The sequence below is a fragment of the Schistocerca cancellata genome, chromosome 3 (assembly GCF_023864275.1).
Source record: "Schistocerca cancellata isolate TAMUIC-IGC-003103 chromosome 3, iqSchCanc2.1, whole genome shotgun sequence".
Taxonomy (NCBI): domain Eukaryota; kingdom Metazoa; phylum Arthropoda; class Insecta; order Orthoptera; family Acrididae; genus Schistocerca; species Schistocerca cancellata.
This window is the reverse complement of record NC_064628.1, coordinates 775,282,519-775,305,561: the sequence shown is the minus strand read 5'-3', so window position 1 is coordinate 775,305,561 and position 23,043 is coordinate 775,282,519. Positions and strand designations below refer to the sequence as shown.

General features: G+C 45.4%; 1 protein-coding gene across 2 annotated transcripts in view; it reads left to right on the top strand.

Moving 5' to 3' along the window:
• Nucleotides 1-23,043, top strand: part of LOC126175816 (luciferin sulfotransferase-like) — a 175,057-nt gene that overhangs the window by 97,781 nt on the left and 54,233 nt on the right. The window contains exon 1 of one of the 2 annotated variants that reach the window (XM_049922806.1): nt 8,178-8,490. The exons of the other annotated variant lie outside the window; for it this stretch is intronic. Within the exon in view, the coding sequence (XP_049778763.1) occupies nt 8,208-8,490 (283 nt within the window). The 5' untranslated portion in view covers nt 8,178-8,207. Of the gene's footprint in view, nt 1-8,177; nt 8,491-23,043 lie in introns of those variants that run through there. 2 annotated transcript variants of the gene reach the window in all.

Below are 23,043 nucleotides of genomic sequence, written 5' to 3'. Positions count from 1 at the left end.
AGGTTTTGTGGCTTCGTCACCACCTTTTCCTGTTACGTGCAACTGCATTACTGATGAGTGGTTTTGGAGTTGCAGCCCACCCTGCAATTCCCAGCTTATGGAGCTCCCTTCGTGGGATTTTGCTTCTGACAGGGTTCGCGAGTGCGACACTCAGTGCTGCAGCGACTTTTGCAGCTGTGGTCCTCTTATTTTCCGTCACAGTCCTCTTCAATGACCTACTGTCACGATCATTCAACAAACTTTCGTCAGCATTGAGACTTAGCGGATGATACTTTTTCCTTGTAGGAGATGTAAATCTTCGAGAGGGTGCCTCTTGAAACACCGAAGACTTCGGCTCGCTTGGTTACGGGAGCACGCACCATATGAGAACCAACGATCTGCCCACGTCCGAATTCATTTAGCTCTGATGTGATGCACTCACAACGGAGCACTGCTCTTACCACGACTGCCACTTGTAACGTATTTAGGACATTCCACAGGTGCCGTTTATGTCTCGAAACCTGGCATAAAATCCAATGACATTCTGGTCGTATGTCAAATACACTCCTGGAAATTGAAATAAGAACACCGTGAATTCATTGTCCCAGGAAGGGAAAACTTTATTGACACATTCCTGGGGTCAGATACATCACATGATCACACTGACAGAACCACAGGCACATAGACACAGGCAACAGAGCATGCACAATGTCGGCACTAGTTCAGTGTATATCCACCTTTCGCAGCAATGCAGGCTGCTATTCTCCCATGGAGACGATCGTAGAGATGCTGGATGTAGTCCTGTGGAACGGCTTGCCATGCCATTTCCACCTGGCGCCTCAGTTGGGCCAGCGTTCGTGCTGGACGTGCAGACTGCGTGAGACGACGCTTCATCCAGTCCCAAACATGCTCAATGGGGGACAGATCTGGAGATCTTGCTGGCCAGGGTAGTTGACTTACACCTTCTAGAGCACGTTGGGTGGCACGGGATACATGCGGACGTGCATTGTCCTGTTGGAACAGCAAGTTCCCTTGCCGGTCTAGGAATGGTAGAACGATGGGTTCGATGACGGTTTGGATGTACCGTACACTATTCAGTGTCCCCTCGACGATCACCAGTGCTATACGGCCAGTGTAGGAGATCGCTCCCCACACCATGATGCCGGGTGTTGGCCCTGTGTGCCTCGGTCGTATGCAGTCCTGATTGTGGCGCTCACCTGCACGGCGCCAAACACGCATACGACCATCGTTGGCACCAAGGCAGAAGCGACTCTCATCGCTGAAGACGACACGTCTCCATTCGTCCCTCCATTCACGCCTGTCGCGACACCACTGGAGGCGGGCTGCACGATGTTGGGGCGTGAGCGGAAGACGGCCTAACGGTGTGCGGGACCGTAGCCCAGCTTCATGGAGACGGTTGCGAATGGTCCTCGCCGATACCCCAGGAGCAATAGTGTCCCTAATTTGCTGGGAAGTGGCGGTGCGGTCCCCTACGGCACTGCGTAGGATCCTACGGTCTTGGCGTGCATCCGTGCGTCGCTGCGGTCCGGTCCCAGGTCGACGGGCACGTGCACCTTCCGGCGACCACTGGCGACAACATCGATGTACTGTGGAGACCTCACGCCCCACGTGTTGAGCAATTCGGCGGTACGTCCACCCGGCCTCCCGCATGCCCACTATACGCCCTCGCTCAAAGTCCGTCAACTGCACATACGGTTCACGTCCACGCTGTCGCGGCATGCTACCAGTGTTGAAGACTGCGATGGAGCTCCGTATGCCACGGCAAACTGGCTGACACTGACGGCGGCGGTGCACAAATGCTGCGCAGCTAGCGCCATTCGACGGCCAACACCGCGGTTCCTGGTGTGTCCGCTGTGCCGTGCGTGTGATCATTGCTTGTACAGCCCTCTCGCAGTGTCTGGAGCAAGTATGGTGGGTCTGACACACCGGTGTCAATGTGTTCTTTTTTCCATTTCCAGGAGTGTATGTTAGTGGCAAGAAACAATCAATGCCAACTCTGCGCGATAGCAATGGAGATCCTATCAAAGACAGTGCTGTCAAAGCAGAGTAACTAAACACAGCCTTCCGGAATGCCTTCACAAAAGAAGACGAAGTAAATATACCATAATTCGAATCGAGAACACCTGCCAACATGAGTAACGTAGAAGTAAATATCCTCGGAGTAATGAAGCAACTTAAATCACTTAATAAAAGCAAGCCTTCTGGTCCAGATTGTATACTAGTTAGGTTCCTTTCTCAGTATACTGATGCATTAGCTCCGTACTTAACAAACATATACAACCGTTCGCTCGACGAAAGATCCGTACCCAAATACTGCAAACGTGCACAGGTCACACCAATATTCAAGAAAGGTAGTAGGAGTAATCCACTAAATTACAGGCCCATATCGTTAACGTCGATATGCAGCAGGATCCTGGAACATATATTGTGTTCGAACATTATGAATTACCTCGAAGAAAACGATTTATTGACACACAGTCAACATGGGTTTAGAAAATATCGTTCCTGTGAAACGCAACTAGCTCTTTATTCACATGAAGTGTTGAGTGCTATTGGCAAGGGATTTTTCAGATCTAATCCGTATTTCTGGATTTCCGGAAGGTTTTTGACACGGTACCACACAAGCGGCTCGTAGTGAAATTTGCTTGCTTGTGGAATATCGTCTCAGTTACGTGACTGGATCTGTGATTTCCTGTCAGAGAGGTCACAGTTCGTAGTAATTGACGGAAAGTCATCGAGTGAAACAGAAGTGGTTTCTGGCGTTCCCCAAGGTAGTGATATAGGACCTTTTGCAGTTCCTTACCTTATAAACGATTTGGGAGACAATCTGAGCAGCCGTCTTCGGTTGTTTGCAGAAGACGCTGTCGTTTATCGACCAATAAAGTCATCAGAAGACCAAAACAAACTGCAAAACGATTAAGAAAAGTTATCGGAATGGTGCGAAAAGCGGCAGTTGACCCTAGATAACGAAAAGTGTGAGGTCATCCACGTGAGTGCTGAAAGGAACTCGTTAAACTTCTGTTACACGATAAATCAGTCTAATCTAAAAGTTGTAAATTCAACTAAATACCTAGAAATTACAATTACGAACACCTTAAATTGGAAGAAACACACAGAAAATGTTGTAGGGAAGGCTAACCAAAGACTGCGTTTTATTGGCAGGACGCTTAGAAAATGTAACAGACCTACTAAGGAGACTGCCTACACTACGCTTGTCCGTCCTCTTCTAGAATATTGCTACGCGGTGTGGGATCCTTACCAGATAGGACTGTCAGAGTACACCGAAAAAGTTCAGAGAAAGGCAGCACGTTTTGTATTATCGTGAAATAGTGAAATATGGGAGAGAGTGTCACAGAAACGATAGAGGATTTGAGGTGGACATCATTAAAAGAAAGGCGTTTTTCGTTGCGACGGAATCTTCTCACGAAATTCCAACCACCAACTTTCTCCTCCGTATGCGAAAATATTTTGTTGACACCTACCTACATAGGGAGGAACGATCACCCGATAAAATAAATCAAAGCTCGTACGGAAAGATATAGGTGTTCGTTCTTTCCGTGCGCTCAACGAGATTGGAATAATAGAGAACTGTGAAGGTGGTTCGATGAACCCTCTGAGAGGCACTTAATTGTGACTTGCAGAGTATCCATGTAGATGTAGCTGCAAAAAAAACCACAGCTGAAGTAGCAAACTTGGCTATCAATTGCGTTCATGTTCAACTATGCATTTGTCTCGGAGTTTCCATGTTTTTGTCCAGCCCCTGTATATGGAAGTCCCCACCTAATTGAACTCAAGTTTTACCCACGACCTGCCGTACCTTGAGTATCGTTGCGGAATGTGGGGCTCAGGCACATTTTGCTGCTGACCTGAGATTACATCTAAAGCTCTAGGATGGTCCAAGATGGATTGGTAGAACACAGACTGGACGTTGGTCCCCAACGTCACCTGACCTCGAGTCCCTGGATTTTTCCGTCTGGGGTCATCTCAGAAGTAAAGTGTACAGTGCTCAAGCTTATGCGGTAGAAGGACTGGCGCAGCCAACTGCACAGCAGTTCGTCAGCATTTACGAGAAGATCCGAGGGCGTTTGAAATCACTCATTAGTCACTGGAGAGGCCACTGGAGTATTGCCTCCAGATGTGGGAACGACACGTGCAACAACTCCTTCAACATGTACGGGTGTACAGTAATTTGTAACACGTACCGCCACAGTCTGATATATACAGTCGTGACATTCACTGCTGTGAAAGTTGCTAACCGTCTAACAGTTGGAACGGCACTATGCCCCTAGCGATGAGAAAGCCAGCCGTAAGATGTTGGCTTTTAATTATTTTTCTACTTAACTAACGGACTAGATACATTTTTTTCCTTTCAAACGTCAGTAAATTATCAGGGACCATGAATGATCGTCAAGCAAATCTAAAAACAGCCGAATCTCACTGATTCAGTGACATAAGCAACAACTTATTCACGTTTCGAATATGTGTATAACTGTCGCTCCGCTGAAAGCAAGAGAATGTAAACACATATTTAATGGATGAGAAGCATTTATTTCTGTTGTCTATTCTTATTATGACAGTCACTTTTCTTGAAACTCAACAATTCTGTATGGAGTCTAATGATTCGCAAATTCTTATACTCGACTCGACGTTCAAATATATGAAATTTCTTGAAAATGTAGTTACTTTTGCTTCAAAAGGGAATTTTTTGAAGATTCTTGGCGTTTGTGGCTCAGATGTAGCAAAAATTGTGGAACTGGTTTTTCTGTACTGGCAAAATAGCTTTATTGCTTTTGACGTTTTATTATCAAAAAATGCTCAAATGTGTGCGTAATCTTATGGGACTTAACTGCTAACGTCATCAGTCCCTAAGCTTACACAGGGCAGGGCAGCAGTCGAACATTTTCTGTATCCAGAAAGGCCCGTACAGGACCTGCAACATGCGGTCGTGCATTATCCTGCTGAAATGTAGGGTTTCGCAGGGATAGAATGAGGGTAGAGCCACGGGTCGTAACACATCTGAAATGTAACGTCCACTCTTCAAAGTGCCGTCAATGCGAACAAGAGATGACCGAGACGTGTAACCAATGGCACCCCATACCGTCACGCCGGGTGATACCGCCAGTATGGCGATGACGAATACACGCTTCAAATGTGCGTTTACCCACCGCGATGTCGCCAAACACGGATGCGACCATCATGATGCTGTAAACAGAACCTGGAATCATCTGACAAAATGACGTGTTGCCATTCGTGCACGCAGGTTCGTCGTGGGGCATAGCATCGCAGCCGCTCCTGTCTGTGATGCAGCGTCAAGGGTAACCGCAGCCATGGTCTCCGAGCTGATAGTCTATGCTGCTGCAAACGTCGTCGAACTGTTCGTGCAGATGGTTGTTGTCTTGCAAACGTCCCCATCTTTTGACCCAGGGATCGAGACGTGGCTGCACGATCCGTTACAGCCATGTGGATAAGATGCCTTTCATCTCGACTGCTAGTGATACGAGGCCGTTCTGATCCAGCATGGCGTTTCCTATTACCCTCCTGAACCCACCGATTTCATATTCAGATAACAGTCATTGGATCTCGACCAACGCGAGCAGCAACGTCGCGATACAATAAACAGCAATCGCGATAGGCTACAATCAGACCTTTATCAAAGTCGGAAACGTGATGGTACGCATTTCTCCTCCTTACACGAGGCATCACAACAACGTTTCACCAGGCAACGCCGGTCAACTGCTGTTTGTGTATGAGAAATCGGTTGGTAACTTTCCTCATGTCAGCACGTTGTAGGTGTCGCCACCGGCGCCAGCCTTGTGTGAATGCTCTGAAAAGCTAATCATTTGCATATCACAGCATATTCTTCCTGTCGGTTAAATTTTGCGTCTGTAGCACGTCATCTTCGTGGTGTAGCATTTTTAATGGCCAGTAGTGTATTAGCGCAATGCCTCGGTCATGGGGACACGCTTTCCGTCACACCCTAATTCCCAGGAGTTCAGACGTTGTTTGGTTGTGGATCCGCACTGAAACTTTTTCATCAAACTGCAGTCGTACCGGTAGAATTATAAATATGAGTCATGTCTGTTCTGTCGGTCATGTCCGACAGAGCAGACACCACTGATATCTATAAATCATCACGGAATGACATTGTATACAGGGTGACAATTATTGAGCTATGTGAAAAAAAACGTAAATTAGTTACAAACTACGGGGTGCACACACTTTATTCAATATCTAAACGTCACTACAGATATTCGGATTTAGGTTGTTACAGGTTCAATATGCCTGTCATCATTGGCGATGATGTGGCGCAGACGAATAGCGAAATTCTGCTTGATCCGCTCATGTGTCGGAACATCGATGCTGTCGATGACCTCCTGAATGGCTGTTTTCAGCTCAGCAATGATTCTGGGGTTATTGCTGTACGCCTCGTCTTTAATAAAGCCCCACAAAAAGGAGTCGCATGTGTTCAGATCCGGAGAATATGGCGGCTCATCGAGACCCATGCCAGTTGCCTCTGGGTACCCCAGAGCCAGAATGCGGTCCTCAGAGTGCTCCATCAAACACTCTCCTGCTTCGTTGGGGTCGAGCTCCGTCTTTCATCAGTCACATGTTGTCGAGAGCAGGGTCATTTTGGATAATAGGGATGAAATCATTTTCGAAAACCATATACCGTTCGGTAGTCACAGTGCCACCAAGGAATATCGCAACGATTATTCCGTGTCTGGACATTGCACACCACACAGTCCCCTGTTGAGGGTGAAGAGACTTCTCGATAGCGAAAAGCGGATTGTTAGTCCCACAAATCCGCCAATTTTGCTTGTTGATGAACCCATCCAAATGAAAGCGGACATCGTCGCTGAACGAAACAATACAATGCATACTGATTTCCATCATGCGCCGCTACCAACCGTGCAGTTTGAACGTTCTAACGCAAACCGTTTAGAAGTTATGAATATTTTATTTCATATAAAGTTAAAATTTTCTGGGTTATTAGGCCGCGTCATATTTCTTCTAAAATGATCGACGTTTCGACGCCTCTGCTGGGATGTTCCTCAGGATCTTCTGGTGTCCACTACTGCTAGAACACTGTCAGAGACGAGTGTCGCGCCCTCTTATAAAGGGGAAGTTGTCACGCGTTCGTGTTGGAGAAGTGATAGTATTGGTTAAAATTCATATGGCTACCATTGGTGGGCCATAGTCATTTACTAATATTCCCGCTCTGATGAAGAAGAAGGGGCGTTGGTAGCTCATCTCCTGTGGGTACCATTGGCCGCCCATCGTCATTGAATAGAAAGGCACTATTCACACTTGTACTGACTAAAGAAACAAACATTTATAGAACAAAGATCCGAGAAGCGGTTGACATTTCTAAGAATGCATCTAATTTCAATAGAGAGGACCGCTATAGGCTTCCGGCATCGTGGCTCCCTGCCATCAAGGAAGTAAATACGCGGCCGCGGTGTGTGAGCGGCATAAACAACGCGCTGCAAGTCACCTCGGTGGACAATAATATTTTGGGTAAACATTCCCCCTCTCTAGCTCTGTCCGTTTCGAATCTAGCCACTAATGACGACCAACCAATAGCGGTAGCAGGCATTTCAACCAATAACCCTTCTCTAATACTATCACTTCTCCAACACGAACGCGTTAAAACTCCCCCTTTATAAGAGGACGCGACCTCGTCTCTGACAGTTTTCTAGCAGTAGTGGACACCAGAAGATCCTGAGGAAGATCCCAGCAGAGGGGTCGAAACGTCGATCGTTTTAGAAGAAACATGACGCGCCCTAATAACCCAGAAGATTTTAACTTCAGTGACAACGGCCACGAAAGCCTGCAGACTTACATATTATTTCATATAATTCAATGATTATCACCCTGAAAGTTCTTCACTTACGCGCCTCTTGGCGTCCTTCTCAGCTGGACGTTCCAAATGGCAGCTTGCGTCTCCTGGCCTTAAATCGGCCCTAAGTGTATCAATGTCGCTGCCGATACCTGGCGTCGCTAACGACAGTGCCTGAAACCGCTACGAAGCCGGGTATCCAACGAAATTAAACGTAAAACAGCGAATCACTGTTTGTGGAGCGGTGACTCAGTGACGTAAGTGAACAGAGGTGCGCAGGCTGGGGTGACAGTTACGGTACCGTGGAGAAGGCTGCACAGCGGTCTTGTCGAGCGGATCAAGGTCAGCAAAGACCGCGCGCAACCAAATGGGCCCCCGGCCGGCGAGGCTCTGCATTGTCGCTGCGCCTTCCGTCCGGTACGTGTGGCGACCAGACGACGACGACATGACGCGCCTGCGATATTCTGAGCTGGAGGGTGAGTTCGGCCGCATCGCCGCCAGAGACTTCACCTCGCAGTTCCGCGGCGGCTACGTTCGGGCGGAACCGTGTGGCGCCGTCCTCCCCAAGTACTACACGGAATTTGGCGACCGCATTCTGGACATGACCGTCCACACTGATGACCACTGGATCGTCAGCTTTCCCAAGAGCGGTGAGTTGTAGCGCTGCGTCGCACCTCCACCGCCGGCGCGATCGGTAAAAGACGATTTTTATTTATTTTTTTTTTATTTTAGTGAGAACCATCACCAGCGTCGTTATTACTACCGTCACTGGATTACGAGAGGTGGTTTCGATTATAACCACAAAAAACTTACGGGTTTAATTTTGTTTGTGTGATCCTAGTAAACCTTGAAATCCCTGCTTCACAGTTCCATAGATGGCTGCAGAGAGGCACACAATTTTTTAGCGCAACGCAATCTGACTTTCAATAATCCCTACTGTGGTGTGTGTACTGTAAGACCTTCAGTACACACACCATCAGATTATTTGACTTGTCGCTATAACGAAGTAGGCGAGTGTCAGCAATATGTCTTGTGGTCTTATCGTGGTGTGTTTATCTTCTGCCGTTAGGTCAGACGATAGAAATGCGACTTGCACTCTTAGAGTAGCAGATTGTCAGTGACCAACTTTAAACAGAACTTAATTAATTTTCACACACATTTATTAAAATAATAACAAGCATAAAATTACTTAACTTGATTCTGGATGCTATTTACAATTGACAATCTGAAGTTCCTTCTGCCTTGTTACGTTAATCTTATTCTCACATATCTCTGATATTTGACCAAGTGTCTGTACATTTATCTTCATGGCTATGTACAGGAATATGGTAATCTTATTAGGCGCAGACTGAAACTTGAATATAGGCTGGTACAGACTAATGCAGACTCGTACAGACTGGTGCAGACAAATGCAGACTGACTAATCGGAGGTCTATACACTCTTTATAATACCTCGCGCATTCAGGTATCACTGTGCGAGTGCGATCTGCGAGGAGAAAAGGTTCTACATTAGAAGCAATCTCATTGGCTGCGTTACATATTAATACGCAGATCGGCGGAAGCAGAATTTGGTCCTTCCCTAAGGCAGCGCCATCTCGTAGTGCGGAGACAGAGGAGCGCTACACCTGCGCTGTGCTTAGTGGGGCGCGCTCTAATGGGAAAGTTGTGTACGCGCTGACTACGCGGAACTATGTACACAACACCTACAAAAGAATGGCCCTGACTAACAATAACCTATACCTTTCATGAATCACTTACCTCACAAAAATCTTCGTTACTCGAACTACTGCAATACAGCGAGCGCCAATACTGCCAGCTGAATAAAAGATTCTAACTACTGAAGTCACTAACTACTGATAGGCACAGTTAGCAAATGAAAGATTTTGATAGAGAACAAACAATGTATTTACCTTAATAGTGTTCAAAAGTCATAATATATATATCAGTTCATGACATCCAATCTTACAAATTTACTCTCTCTGATGGACACACGTCCACGCCGGCCGGTGTGGCCGTGCAGTTCTAGGCGCTTCAGTCTGGAACCGCGTGACCGCTACGGTCGCAGCTTCGAATCCTGCCTCGGGCATGGATGTGTGTGCTGTCCTTAGGTTAGTTAGGTTTAGCTTCGAATCCTGCCTCGGGCATGGATGTGTGTGCTGTCCTTAGGTTAGTTAGGTTTAAGTAATTCTAAGTTCTAGGGGACTTAAGTCCCATAGTGCTCAGAGCCATTTGAGCCATTTTGAACACACGTCCACATCATCCGCTCTCAAAACTCCGCCATCTCTCTCCCTACGTCCACCACTGCTGGCGGCTCACCTCCAACTGCGCAACGCTACGCGCTGTTCACATGCAACTGTCAACACTACAATAGCGAATGTTACAACAATGCCAAGCAGCCACAGACTGCACACAGCACAGCCAGTGATTTTCATACAGACGTTACCAATATAAAAACATAAACAGCCTACTTACAACATTCCTCATAATCTCCTATGGCAGGAATTCAAATCATGTTGCGAGCATTAGGGGATGTATACTGTGTGGCATATGGAGCTTTGGATGGGTCCGGGGAGCTCGCACGGATAGCCGAAATGGTTAAGGCCGCAGTTCGCGATAAGCTGGAAATCCCGGGCTAAGTCTAGATCTGGCAGAAATTTTCATGTGTTACTAATAGGTAATATATCTATACGTAACACGGACTATGTCAAAGAATTCGCTTCTGCGAATATCATACGTAAAGCGAAGATGAGCTGCACCATATTGTTTTAGATCTTCTAGCGGCGTAATGCCGTGCTGTGGTGAGTGCGGTGATTTCCTGCACTACAAACATCTATCTGCATAGCAACAAAAAATTAATTACTGAACTTTATTTTTACGAGATATTAGTTAAAACTTTATGACTACCTCTCGTACGTAGTTGAAAAATTTAAAAATGTTTTGCACCTTTGTTAAAATCACAGTCTCTGTCACATTTATTAACACAATTACATACATCCATACAAAACTGAAAACTGTAGATACGCTTCTACTGTTTCTATAAAATGCTGTCGTGCGGTAGCGTTCTCGCTTCCGGCGCCCGGGTTCCCGGGTTCGATTCCCGGCGGGGTCAGGGATTTTCTCTGCCTCGTGATGACTGGGTGTTGTGTGATGTCCTTAGGTTAGTTAGGTTTAAGTAGTTCTAAGTTCTACGGGACTGATGACCATAGATGTTAAGTCCCATAGTGCTCAGAGCCATTTGAACCAATATAAAATGCTTTTCTAAATATAATTAAGATACACTCAAATGTCTTGAACTAATAACTCATAAAATATAGTATTCTTGTAATAAAAACTCTATTTTAGTTTCAAATTCTGTATTAAAATTGAAAGTTAAACATTATTGTTCATCTGTTGTTAAAAGTATCTCTATGAAAACTTTATGGTTCTTTTTAACAGTTCCGTGCCTCTGTCTGTAAAAACGAGCACCTCATTGGATCATTTTGTCTTCGGTCTGTCTGTCCGTCTGGTAAGACTCCTTTTTCTCAGGAAGAGGCAGAGATATGACGTTGAAATTTACGTCAAATGCTAAAGTCTACGGTTCCTTACCGGTGCATAAATTTAAGCTTCTAAATCAATGCAATCCAAAAACATGGCCATTTATGTCATATGTTTTTATACTTGCAAACTTATTTATCAAAACCTATGTAGGCCTACATACACCACTGACCATTAAAATTTCTACACCACGAAGATGACGTGCTACAGACGCGAAATTTAACCAACGGGAAGAAGATGCTGTGATATGCAAATGATTAGCTTTTCAGAGCATTCACACAAGGTTGCCGCCGGTGGCGACACCTGCAACGTGCTGACATGAGGAAAGTTTCCAACCGATTTCTCATACACAAACAGCAGTTGACTGGCGTTGCCTTGTGAAACGTTGTTGTGATGCCTCGTGTAAGGAGGAGAAATGCGTACCATCACGTTTCCGACTTTGATATAGGTCGGATTGTAGCCTATCGCGATTGCGGTTTATCGTATCGCGACACTGCTGCTCGGTCGGTCGTTGTAGCCGAGCGGTTCTAGGCGATTCAGTCTGGAACCGCGCGACCGCTTCGGTCGCAGGTTCGAATCCTGCTTCGGACATGGATGTGTGTGATGTTCTTAGGTTAGTTAGGTTTAAGTAGCTCTAAGTTCTAGGGGACTGATGACCTTAGATGTTAAGTCCCATAGTGCTCAGAGCCTAGTATGCCCAAGAGTATCAAGGCCGTTATTATGGCCAGAGGTGGTTGTTCTGGGTACTGATTTCTCAGGATCTATGCACCCTAATTGCTTGAAAATGTAATGACATGTCAGCTCTAGTATAATATATTTTTCTAATGAATATCCGTTTAAGTACTTAAGTTCCCACGGAGCCCTCAAAGCACGAGTCCTTCTCGCAGTGGTCCAGTTTTTTAGTTATGGCTCAAATGATTCTGAGCACTATGGGACTTAACTTCTGAGGTCATCAGTCCCCTAGAACTTAGAACTACTTAAACCTAACTGACCTAAGAATATCACACACATTCATGCCCGAGGGAGGATTCGAACCTGTTACCGTAGCGGCCGGCTTTTTAGTTGTAACTATTTCTGCGAGATATAAAAAAGTAATACTTTCATATGTGGACACTCTACACGTCGTCATTTTAATATATTCCGTATAAATAATACCTGTGTAAGTGGCATGTCATTTTATTCATGTTTGCGACATTCAAATTTCACTCGACGATAACGTAAGAAGCCGAATGCTGTTTCGTGAACAAATAAACATAATATTCCAGAACACGAGGAAATGTTTCTGATTTAGTATTCAAGGTTTTTTGTTTATAAGAATGACTTTCGGAAACCGTCTCTGGCTGGAGTATTCAGCCACGAGTAAATGTCGTATGAAGCAGCAACATGGGAGACTCTGTCGTTTCTGTTGACAGTATGCGAACGATACGTAGAGGGAAAGGTGTCCCACATTCGCTCGATGCCATTCACTAAGTAGCACTCTTGCCGAAACCCGGAAATAGTAGCGTATAGTCAGAGTTATTAGTATTACCCCCTTTAGTTTGCTTGGCTACTGAAATTTTCGTGCATTTTGCGATCATTTAGACGAAGCAGTTCCATATAATCTGTATAAAGTGATCAATTTACGCATTAATTACTTAGTTTCGTTTTCTTCTCACTTTTAGTTTGTGGACTACAGAGCAGTAACGATAGTTCAGTCAATATTGGTATGCCTGAAAAAAAAACTGTATATAAATTTTTAATTTCTGTGCTTTCTTTGGTTTTTCATATACATCGAAAAGCCACCCTGTACATAGCCGGAGTGGCCGTGCGGTTCTAGGCGCTACAGTCTAGAACCGGGCGACCGCTGCGGTCGCAGGTTAGAATCCTGCCTCGGGCATGGATGTGTGTGATGTCCTTAGGTTAGTTAGGTTTAATTAGCTCTAAGTCCTAGACGACTGATGACCTCAGAAGTTAAGTCGCATAGTGCTCAGAGCCATTTGAACTAATAATAGAGGGAAGATGCAAAAACTTGACATAACATCTTAAAACGTGGACTATACTCGTTTTGCTGACAGACGAAGTAGGGGTTAGTCTGTATGGTAGAATGACAACTGCGCGCTTATTCGAAAATGAAAAGGTGCATTTCTTGCTTTCTCTCCCCCCGCCCCCTCCCCCCCCTCTCTCTCTCTCTCTCTTTCTCTCTCTCTCTCTCTCTAAAACACACACACTCACACTCACACACACACACACACACACACACACACACACACGTGTGTTTGTGTGTGTGTGTGTTTGTATATTCCTTGTTTTTACAGTAGTGTGCAAAACCTAAGGACGAAATTAACTATCGCATGATGTCTCACAGTCAAGTAACCCAGCTCTATGAACTATAAACAAAATCAGTATAGTACAGAAGGTAACTGAAAGAGTGGCTCTGAGCACTATGGGACTTAACATCTGAATTCACCAGTTCCCTATACTTAGAACTACTTAAACCTAACTAACCTGAGGACATCACACACATCCATGCCCGAGGCAGGATTCGAACCTGCGACCGTAGCAGTCACGCAGTTCGGACTGAGCGCCTAAGAACGCTCGGCCACCGCGGCCGGCTATTAGATTTGCATATCGATTAAACGGAAATATGTAAAATTGACTCTACCCTATCGAGTTTGGGCTCGAATGAAACGCCTTGATACGCAGAATACGATGGTGAGATCGGAATATGTAAGAAATGAAGGTCAGGAGACCACGCCACCTTACAATTGCCATGCTAGGACGCCATTTGCCGTATTGACTTGTAATTGCTTTTCGTTGCAGAACGTCTGCTTGCTGTGCAACAACGCCTATTTGGAAGAATTACCCGATATTACACTGTTCCTGAGTGCTGCCTCGATTAAAAGTTTCACAATATATCGGGAAGTCTCTCCCATGTACTTCGCGTGCTGCGGTCTGATTGTCAAATTCGAATATTAACATGTAAAAGCATTTTGTATGTACAGTATTTGTCTGTGTTCTGCAGCGTCGGTCTTTTTGAGTCATCAGTCTTCTGGCGGGTTTAGTGCGGCCTGCCACAAATTCTTCTCCTGCGATAACTTCTTCATCTCAGAGCAGCACATGCACCCTACGTCCTTAATTATTTGTCAGATGATTTCCCCTATAGTTTTTACCCTCTACAGCTCCATCTAGAACCACTGAAGTTATTCCCCTATGTTTTAACTCATGAACTGTCATTTCATCTCCTTCTCATGTTAGTGTTTCCTATATTTTATGTTCTTTGCCTTTTCTGTGAAGAACATCCTCATTCCTTACTTTATGAGACCACCCAATTTTCGACATCCTTCTGTAGCATCACATCTCAAACGCTTCTACTGACTTCTTTTCCTGTTTACCACAATCCACGTTTCATTATCATACAATACAGTGGACCAAACGTAAATCCTCAGAAATTTCATTATCATATTAAGGACTATGTTTGATACTAGTAGACTTCTTTTGGCTAAGAGTACCCGCTTGTCCGTGCCGTTCTGCTTTTTATATCCTCTTTCCTTCGTTCATCATGTGTTATTGTGTTTCCAAGGTAATAGAATTTGTGGCCACCAGTTTTGATCCTAATTTTTTCCCTCTTCTAATTTCTGCTACTTCTCATTACTTTCGTCTTTCTTCGGTTTATTCTTGCTAGATTCCTCAGTCATTAGATTGTCCATACCATTCAGCAGGTCCTGTAATTCTTCTACGCTTCTACTTCCAGTGTCATTAGCGAATCTTATCGTTGACATTCTTTCACTCTGAATTTTAATCACACTCCTGAACTTTTATTTCTATCATTACTTCTTCGATTTATCGATGGATCAGTAGAGATGAAATGCTATATCCGTATCTTACATCCTTTTTAATCTGACCGCTTCTATCTTACTCTTCCAGTCTTATTGTTCCCTCTTGGTCCTAGCATATAGTGTATTTCTCAGAATTTCGAACATCTTGCACAATTTTACTCTGTTGAAAGCTTTTTCTTGCTCGACTAATCCTCCGAACGCGTCTTGATTTTTCTGAAGTCTTGTTTCCATTACCAAGTGCAACGTCAGAACTGCTTCTCTGGCGCCGGCCGAAGTGGCCGCGCGGTTCTGGCGCTGCAGTCTGGAACCGCGAGACCGCTACGGTCGCAGGTTCGAATCCTGCCTCGGGCATGGTTGTGTGTGATGTCCTTAGGTTAGTTAGGTTTCACTAGTTCTAAGTTCTAGGGGACTAATGACCTCAGCAGTTGAGTCCTATAGTGCTCAGAGCCATTTTTGCTTCTCTGGCGTCTTTATCTCCATCTAACAAGTATCCAATCTTCTTTTCCATTCTTCTGTTTAATATTCTCGTCAACGGCTTGGATGCATGAGTGAAAAAACTGGTTGTGCGATAGTTCTCGCAATGATCTGCTCTTGCTCTCTGCGGAATTGTGTGAATGACAATTTTCCGAAACTTTGACGGTATGCCTCCAGTATCAGAGGTTCTACGCAACAACGTGGGTAGTCATTTGATAGCCACGTTCCCCACTGATTTTAGAAATTCCGAAGAAACATTATCTATCGCTTCTGTCAAATTTGATCTCAAATCTTCCGAAGTTCTATTAAACTCTCGCTATAATACTAGACCCCCTATGTCTTCGTTATTTACTCTCACTACTTCCTCAATCGCTCATCAGACAAGTTCTCCCCTTCGCAGAAACCTTCAACGTACTTCTTCCACTCCTTCCTCTGCAGTTAACACTGGAATTCCCACTGCCTTCTTAATGTTGCCGCCCTTGTTGTCAGTTATTGCTGTATCTGTCATTGCCCGCATCTCGTGGTCGTGCGGTAGCGTTCTCGCTTCCCACGCTCGGGTTCCCAGGTTCGATTCCCGGCGGGGTCAGGGATTTTCTCTGCCTCGTGATGGCTGGGTGTTGTGTGCTGTCCTTAGGTTAGTTAGGTTTAAGTAGTTCTACGTTGTAGGGGACTGATGACCATAGCTGTTAAGTCCCATAGTGCTCCGAGCCATTTGAACCATTTGTATCTGTCATTCAGGCCACAATTTCTTTTTAGATTTCTTTACATTTTCCCGGCAGCCGTTTCGCCCTGGTTTCCCTGCACTTCTTATTTATATCATTCCTGAGTAATTTATATTTCGCTTTATTCCTGAATTTCGCTGAGTATTTTTGCAATTTCTTCTTTCGTCGATCCCAGTTACCTTACATGTACCTACACTTATCTTTCTAACTTCTGTGATTGCCGTTCGTAGAGATGTCCATTCCTCTTCAAACTAATTGGCTCCTGGGGTACTCACCATATCAGTATCTATAGCTTCAGAGAACTTCAAACGCATCTCATCATTTCTCGGTATTTCAGTTTACCACTTCTTTGCAAGTGGTTTCTCCCGAACGATTCTCTTAAATTTCAACCTACTTTCAACATTACTAAATCGTTATCTGTGTCTATATTAGCTCCTGTGTACGCCATACAATCCAGCATTAGATTTCGTACTCTCTGTCTGACCAGGATGTAGACCAGTTGAAATCGTCCGGTGTCTCTAAGCTTTTTCCAAGTACATATCTTCCTCTTGCGATTCTTGAACAGTGTATTCGCTATTACTAGCGGAAATTTGTTGAAGAACTCAATTAGTCTTTCTCCTCTCACATTCCTACCACCAAGCCCATATTATCCCGAGCTCCTTCTTCTCTTTCTTTCCTTTTTAATGTGTTCTAATACCCCGTAAGTGTTAGACTGTCGTCTCCTTTTACAAACCGAATTACCGACCAATATCCTTATACACTTTCTCTACCTTTTCATTCTTGGCTTGAGAGGTCGATGTTTATACCTGAACTACACTCCTGGAAATGGAAAAAAGAACACATTGACACCGGTGTGTCAGACCCACCATACTTGCTCCGGACACTGCGAGAGGGCTGTACAAGCAATGATCACACGCACGGCACAGCGGACACACCAGGAACCGCGGTGTTGGCCGTCGAATGGCGCTAGCTGCGCAGCATTTGTGCACCGCCGCCGTCAGTGTCGGCCAGTTTGCCGTGGCATACGGAGCTCCATCGCAGTCTTTAACACTGGTAGCATGCCGCGACAGCGTGGACGTGAACCGTATGTGCAGTTGACGGACTTTGAGCGAGGCCGTATTGTGGGCATGCGGGAGGCCGGGTGGACGTACCGCCGAATTGCTCAACACGTGGGGCGTGAGGTCTCCACAGTACATCGATGTTGTCGCCAGTGGTCGGCGGAAGGTGCACGTGCACGTCGACCTGGGACCGGACCGCAGCGACGCACGGATGCACGCCAAGACCTTAGGATCCTACGCAGTGCCGTAGGGGACCGCACCGCCACTTCCCAGCAAATTAGGGACACTGTTGCTCCTGGGGTATTGACGAGGACCATTCGCAACCGTCTCCATGAAGCTGGGCTACGGTCCCGCACACCGTTAGGCCGTCTTCCGCTCACGCCCCAACATCGTGCAGTCCGCCTCCAGTGGTGTCGCGACAGGCGTGAATGGAGGGACGAATGGAGACGTGTCGTCTTCAGCGATGAGAGTCGCTTCTGCCTTGGTGCCAATGATGGTCGTATGCGTGTTTGGCGCCGTGCAGGTGAGCGCCACAATCAGGACTGCATACGACCGAGGCACACAGGGCCAACACCTGGCATCATGGTGTGGGGAGCGATCTCCTACACTGGCCGTACACCACTGGTGATCGTCGAGGGGACACTGAATAGTGCACGGTACATCCAAACAGTCATCGAACCCATCGTTCTACCATTCCCAGACCGGCAAGGGAACTTGCTGTTCCAACAGGACAATGCACGTCCGCATGTGTCCCGTGCCACCCAACGTGCTCTAGAAGGTGTAAGTCAACTACCCTGGCCAGCAAGATCTCCGGATCTGTCCCTCATTGAGCATGTTTGGGACTGGATGAAGCGTCGTCTCACGCGGTCTGCACGTCCAGCACGAACGCTGGTCCAACTGAGGCGCCAGGTGGAAATGGCATGGCAAGCCGTTCCACAGGACTACATCCAGCATCTCTACGGTCGTCTCCATGGGAGAAAAGCAGCCTGCATTGCTGCGAAAGATGGATATACACTGTACTAGTGCCGACATTGTGCATGCTCTGTTGCCTGTGTCTATGTGCCTGTGGTTCTGTCAGTGTGATCATGTGATGTATCTGACCCCAGGAATGTGTCAATAAAGTTTCCCCTTCCTGGGACAATGAATTCACGGTGTTCTTATTTCAATTTCCAGGAGTGTATAATTGCTAGGGTTGATTTGCTGTCGATTCTGACGAGAACAACCCTGTCACTAAAATGTACGCAGTAACTCACTCTTTGCCCCACCAATTTATAACGAATCCTACTCCCATTGTGTCATTTTCTGCCGCTTTTGACATTCCTTAAATTCGTCTGAGCAGAAATCCTTATCTTCTTTCCATTTAACTTCGCTGACCTCCCTTCGATATCTAGATTGAACCTTTGCATTTCCCTTTTTAGATTTGGCAGCTTTCCTACTACGTTCAAACTCCTAACATTCCACGTTCCGATTTGTAAAATGTTACACGTTCGTTGCTTATTTTTTTCCTCATGGTAACGCACTCATGGGAGTCCCCTCACGGAGATCCGAGTAGGGACTACGCTGGATTCTTTCTCCAATGGAAAGATCGTGACGACGGTTTGTTAGTTACAGCTCACATGCTTCGTGGATGCACGTTACGTGTCTTCAATACAGTAATTTCCATTGTCTTCTGTACACTCACACCACTGATCATTGCTGACTTTTCCGCCTTTTACTGGCACTTTCCTAACCCAAGGGCAAGAACTTGCCCTGGGACGCTATCCGCTTCTTCACCCTTTCTGTCAAGGCCATTGGCAGAACTAGGATGATTGCTTACGTCGGAAGTCTTTGCCCACCATTGCTGACTACTTTTTTATTCAAAAGCAGTGGCTTGGTTGAATCGCGGGCACCCAGGACGTTCTGATTATTAGTAAAGGACGCTATCCCTAGACCACGCCGTGCCATAAAATAATAAAATAGTAACCTCATTGACGTTCTGTATACTACTAGTCGACAGACACCACAGACAGTAAGCGTCACCAACAATTTACTGGTACTCGTTGTATACGTGTCGTTTCACGCGTCGCAATATTGATAAATACTTTTTGATGTTCACTATGTCCGTACCAATGTGTCGTGTATCTCGAAGATCCCTACACCTGTGGACATGAGTACAGTTTGCATGGCGTGAGACCAACGACGGAAAGTGACTATCAACTATGGGCAGACGTCATAACGGCTATGCGCGGGGAACCGTTCGGAATGAGCGGCGTTATACCGTAGCTTTCTCTGCTGGCTTCGGTAATTATCTAGCTTTAATATGTTTGTACCAGTTGAGTGTTCTGCTTCTACGAAACCGTACTTTCACGTCTGTTTGCAACACTGTCGAAGTGCTACCTTTCGCGGTTTTTTCTTAGTGTTGACGTCTCAAAATCTATCACCAATATTTATTGCTAATTTCTTATTCGTCATTACTTCAGTCATGCTGAAGTAAATACTACAGCGTTTATTTTTGCGAAGCTTTTCCGTAACTTAACAGGAGCTGGAATATGAACAGTTTAAATAGTATATGCTCATATACGAGTAACACAAGAGTATAAGAAGTATCATGCGCATTTACGAGGTGCGTTCAAGTTCTAAGGCCTCCGATTTTTTTCTAATTAACTGCTCACCCGAAATCGATGAAACTGGCGTTACTTCTCGACTTAATCGCCCTGCATACGTACACATTTTTCACAACGCTGACGCCATGATTCCATGGCAGTGGCGAAGGCTTCTTTAGGAGTATGTTTTGACCACTGGAAAATCACTGAGGCAATAGCAGCACGGCTGGTGAATGTGCGGCCATGGAGAGTGTCTTTCATTGCTGGAAAAAGCCAAAAGTCACTAGGAGCCAGGTCAGGTGAGTAGGGAGCATGAGGAATCACTTCAAAGTTGTTATCACGAAGAAACTGTTGCGTAACGTTATCTCGATGTGCGGGTGCGTTGTCTTGGTGAAACAGCACACGCGCAGCCCTTCCCGGACATTTTTGTTGCAGTGCAGAAAGGAATTTGTTCTTCAAAACATTTTCGTAGGATGCACCTGTTACCGTAGTGCCCTTTGGAACGCAATGGGTAAGGATTACGCCCTCACTGTCCCAGAACATGGACACCATCATTTCTTCAGCACTGGCGGTTACCCGAAATTTTTTTGGTGGCGGTGAATCTGTGTGCTTCCATTGAGCTGACTGGCGCTTTGTTTCTGGATTGAAAAATGGCATCCACGTCTCATCCATTGTCACAACCGACGAAAAGAAAGTCCCATTCATGCTGTCGTTGGGCGTCAACATTGCTTGGCAACATGCCACACGGGCAGCCATGTGGTCGTCCGTCAGCATTCGTGGCACCCACCTGGATGACACTTTTCGCATTTTCAGGCCGTCATGCAGGGTTGTGTGCACAGAACCCACAGAAATGCCAACTCTGGAGGTGATCTGTTCAACAGTCATTCGGCGATCCCCCAAAACAATTCTCTCCACTTTCTCGATCATGTCGTCAGACCGGCTTGTGCGAGCCCGAGGTTGTTTCGGTTTGTTGTCACACGATGTTCTGCCTTTATTAAACTGTCGCACCCATGAACGCACTTTCGACACATCCATAATTCCACCACCACATGTCTCCTTCAACTGTCGATGAATTTCAATTGATTTCACACCACTCAAATTCAGAAAACGAATGATTGCACGCTGTTCAAGTAAGGAAAACGTCGCCATTTTAAGTATTTAAAACAGTTGTCATTCTCGCCGCTGGCGGTAAAATTCCATCTGCCGTACGGTGCTGCCATCTCTGGGACGTATTGACAATGAACACGGCCTCATTTTAAAACAATGCGCATGTTTCTATATCTTTCCAGTCCGGAGAAAAAATATCGGAGGCCTTAGAACTTGAATGCACCTCGTATTAATACTTCACGTCTAGATTTGAATAGTGACACTAAAACGTATCGACTCACTGTTGCGCTATTTTTGCGAAGCTTTTCCGTAACTTAACACGAACTGGAATATGAACAGTTTAGATAGTACATGCTCATATACGAGTAACACAAGAGTATAAGATGTATCATGTACATTTATTAATACTTCACCCCTAGATTTGAATAGTGACACTAAAACGTATCGACTCACTGTTGTTATCGTTCTGCCTCAAATACGTAATACTCAGTATGTCATAATTCTGCACTTGCTAACTGACTATTGCTCATACAGACGCGATATCTTTACTCAGGCTGTCACACTATCTTTACTACTGACACTTTTGCTTCTGCGCAGATGCTATTTCAATGACTATTGTGTATTAGAACAAATATCGCCACTACTCCGCTTTCGTAAAAGTAATTGACCCATAGCATGAATTAATAAGCAACCTTCCACTGCTTGGGTGGAGAAGAAACCACACGCACTATCTGATACATAGTCTACTTAAAAGCCATACACTCAGTCTCGTTCAGACTTCCAGGACAAAACAAAATCTAAAATAAACAGTAATTAGAATATTAACTGCTTTATGTAGTAAATGTGAGTGTACGCTCAACTAATCACTGTCGAGATCTATTGTGATAATGAGGGAACGTCACTAGCTCTTGTTATGTCTTGGGGCACAGTGTTCACGGAGTAATCTTAGATAGTAGGTGACCTAATGTATTTAATTTAGTTTCAATACATCATCACAAAGTGATACACAATTTAAAGTTTATCTCTCGTGTAATTGATATTTAATTGACTGCATTTTTACAAAAATGTAGCACGACGAACCGCTTGAGATATTCTGGTTTTTAAGGTAACACACAAATATTCTCCCTATTCCAGAATGAGATTTTCACTCTGCAGCGGAGTGTGCGCTGATATGAAACTTCCTGGCAGATTAAAACTGTGTGCCCGACCGAGACTCGAACTCGGGACCTTTGCCTTTCGCGGGCAAGTGCTCTACCAACTGAGCTACCGAAGCACGACTCACGCCCGCTCTCACAGCTGTACTTCTGCCAGTATCTCGTCTCCTACCTTCCTTCTGCCAGGAAGTTTCATATCAGCGCACACTCCGCTGCAGAGTGAAAATCTCATTCTGGAAACATCCCCCAGGCTGTGGCTAAGCCATGTCTCCGCAATATCCTTTCTTTCAGGAGTGCTAGTTCTGCAAGGTTCGCAGGAGAGCTTCTGTAAAGTTTGGAAGGTAGGAGACGAGATACTGGCAGAAGTAAAGCTGTGAGACCGGGCGTGAGTCGTGCTTCGGTAGCTCAGTTGGTAGAGCACTTGCCCGCGAAAGGCAAAGGTCCCGAGTTCGAGTCTCGGTCGGGCACACAGTTTTAATCTGCCAGGAAGTTTCATTATCCCTATTGGTAGACAGTTCACTGTATTTAAAGTTTAGCCTGTAAGAATGTTTTAATTAACAGCATGGAAGCTGTCGTCGCAAATCTACAGCATTTGTACAACCATGGATTATCTGTCTGTTTATTTTGATATTAGTTTAAATGATGTTGAACTTCCGCTGTCTCCGGCCGCTGACATGACGATCTCTGGACAGTAGCTCCGTTGTTGATTAGCGCTGGCAGCTAATATGGCGGCGTACTGTCTCAAAAAATTAAATAA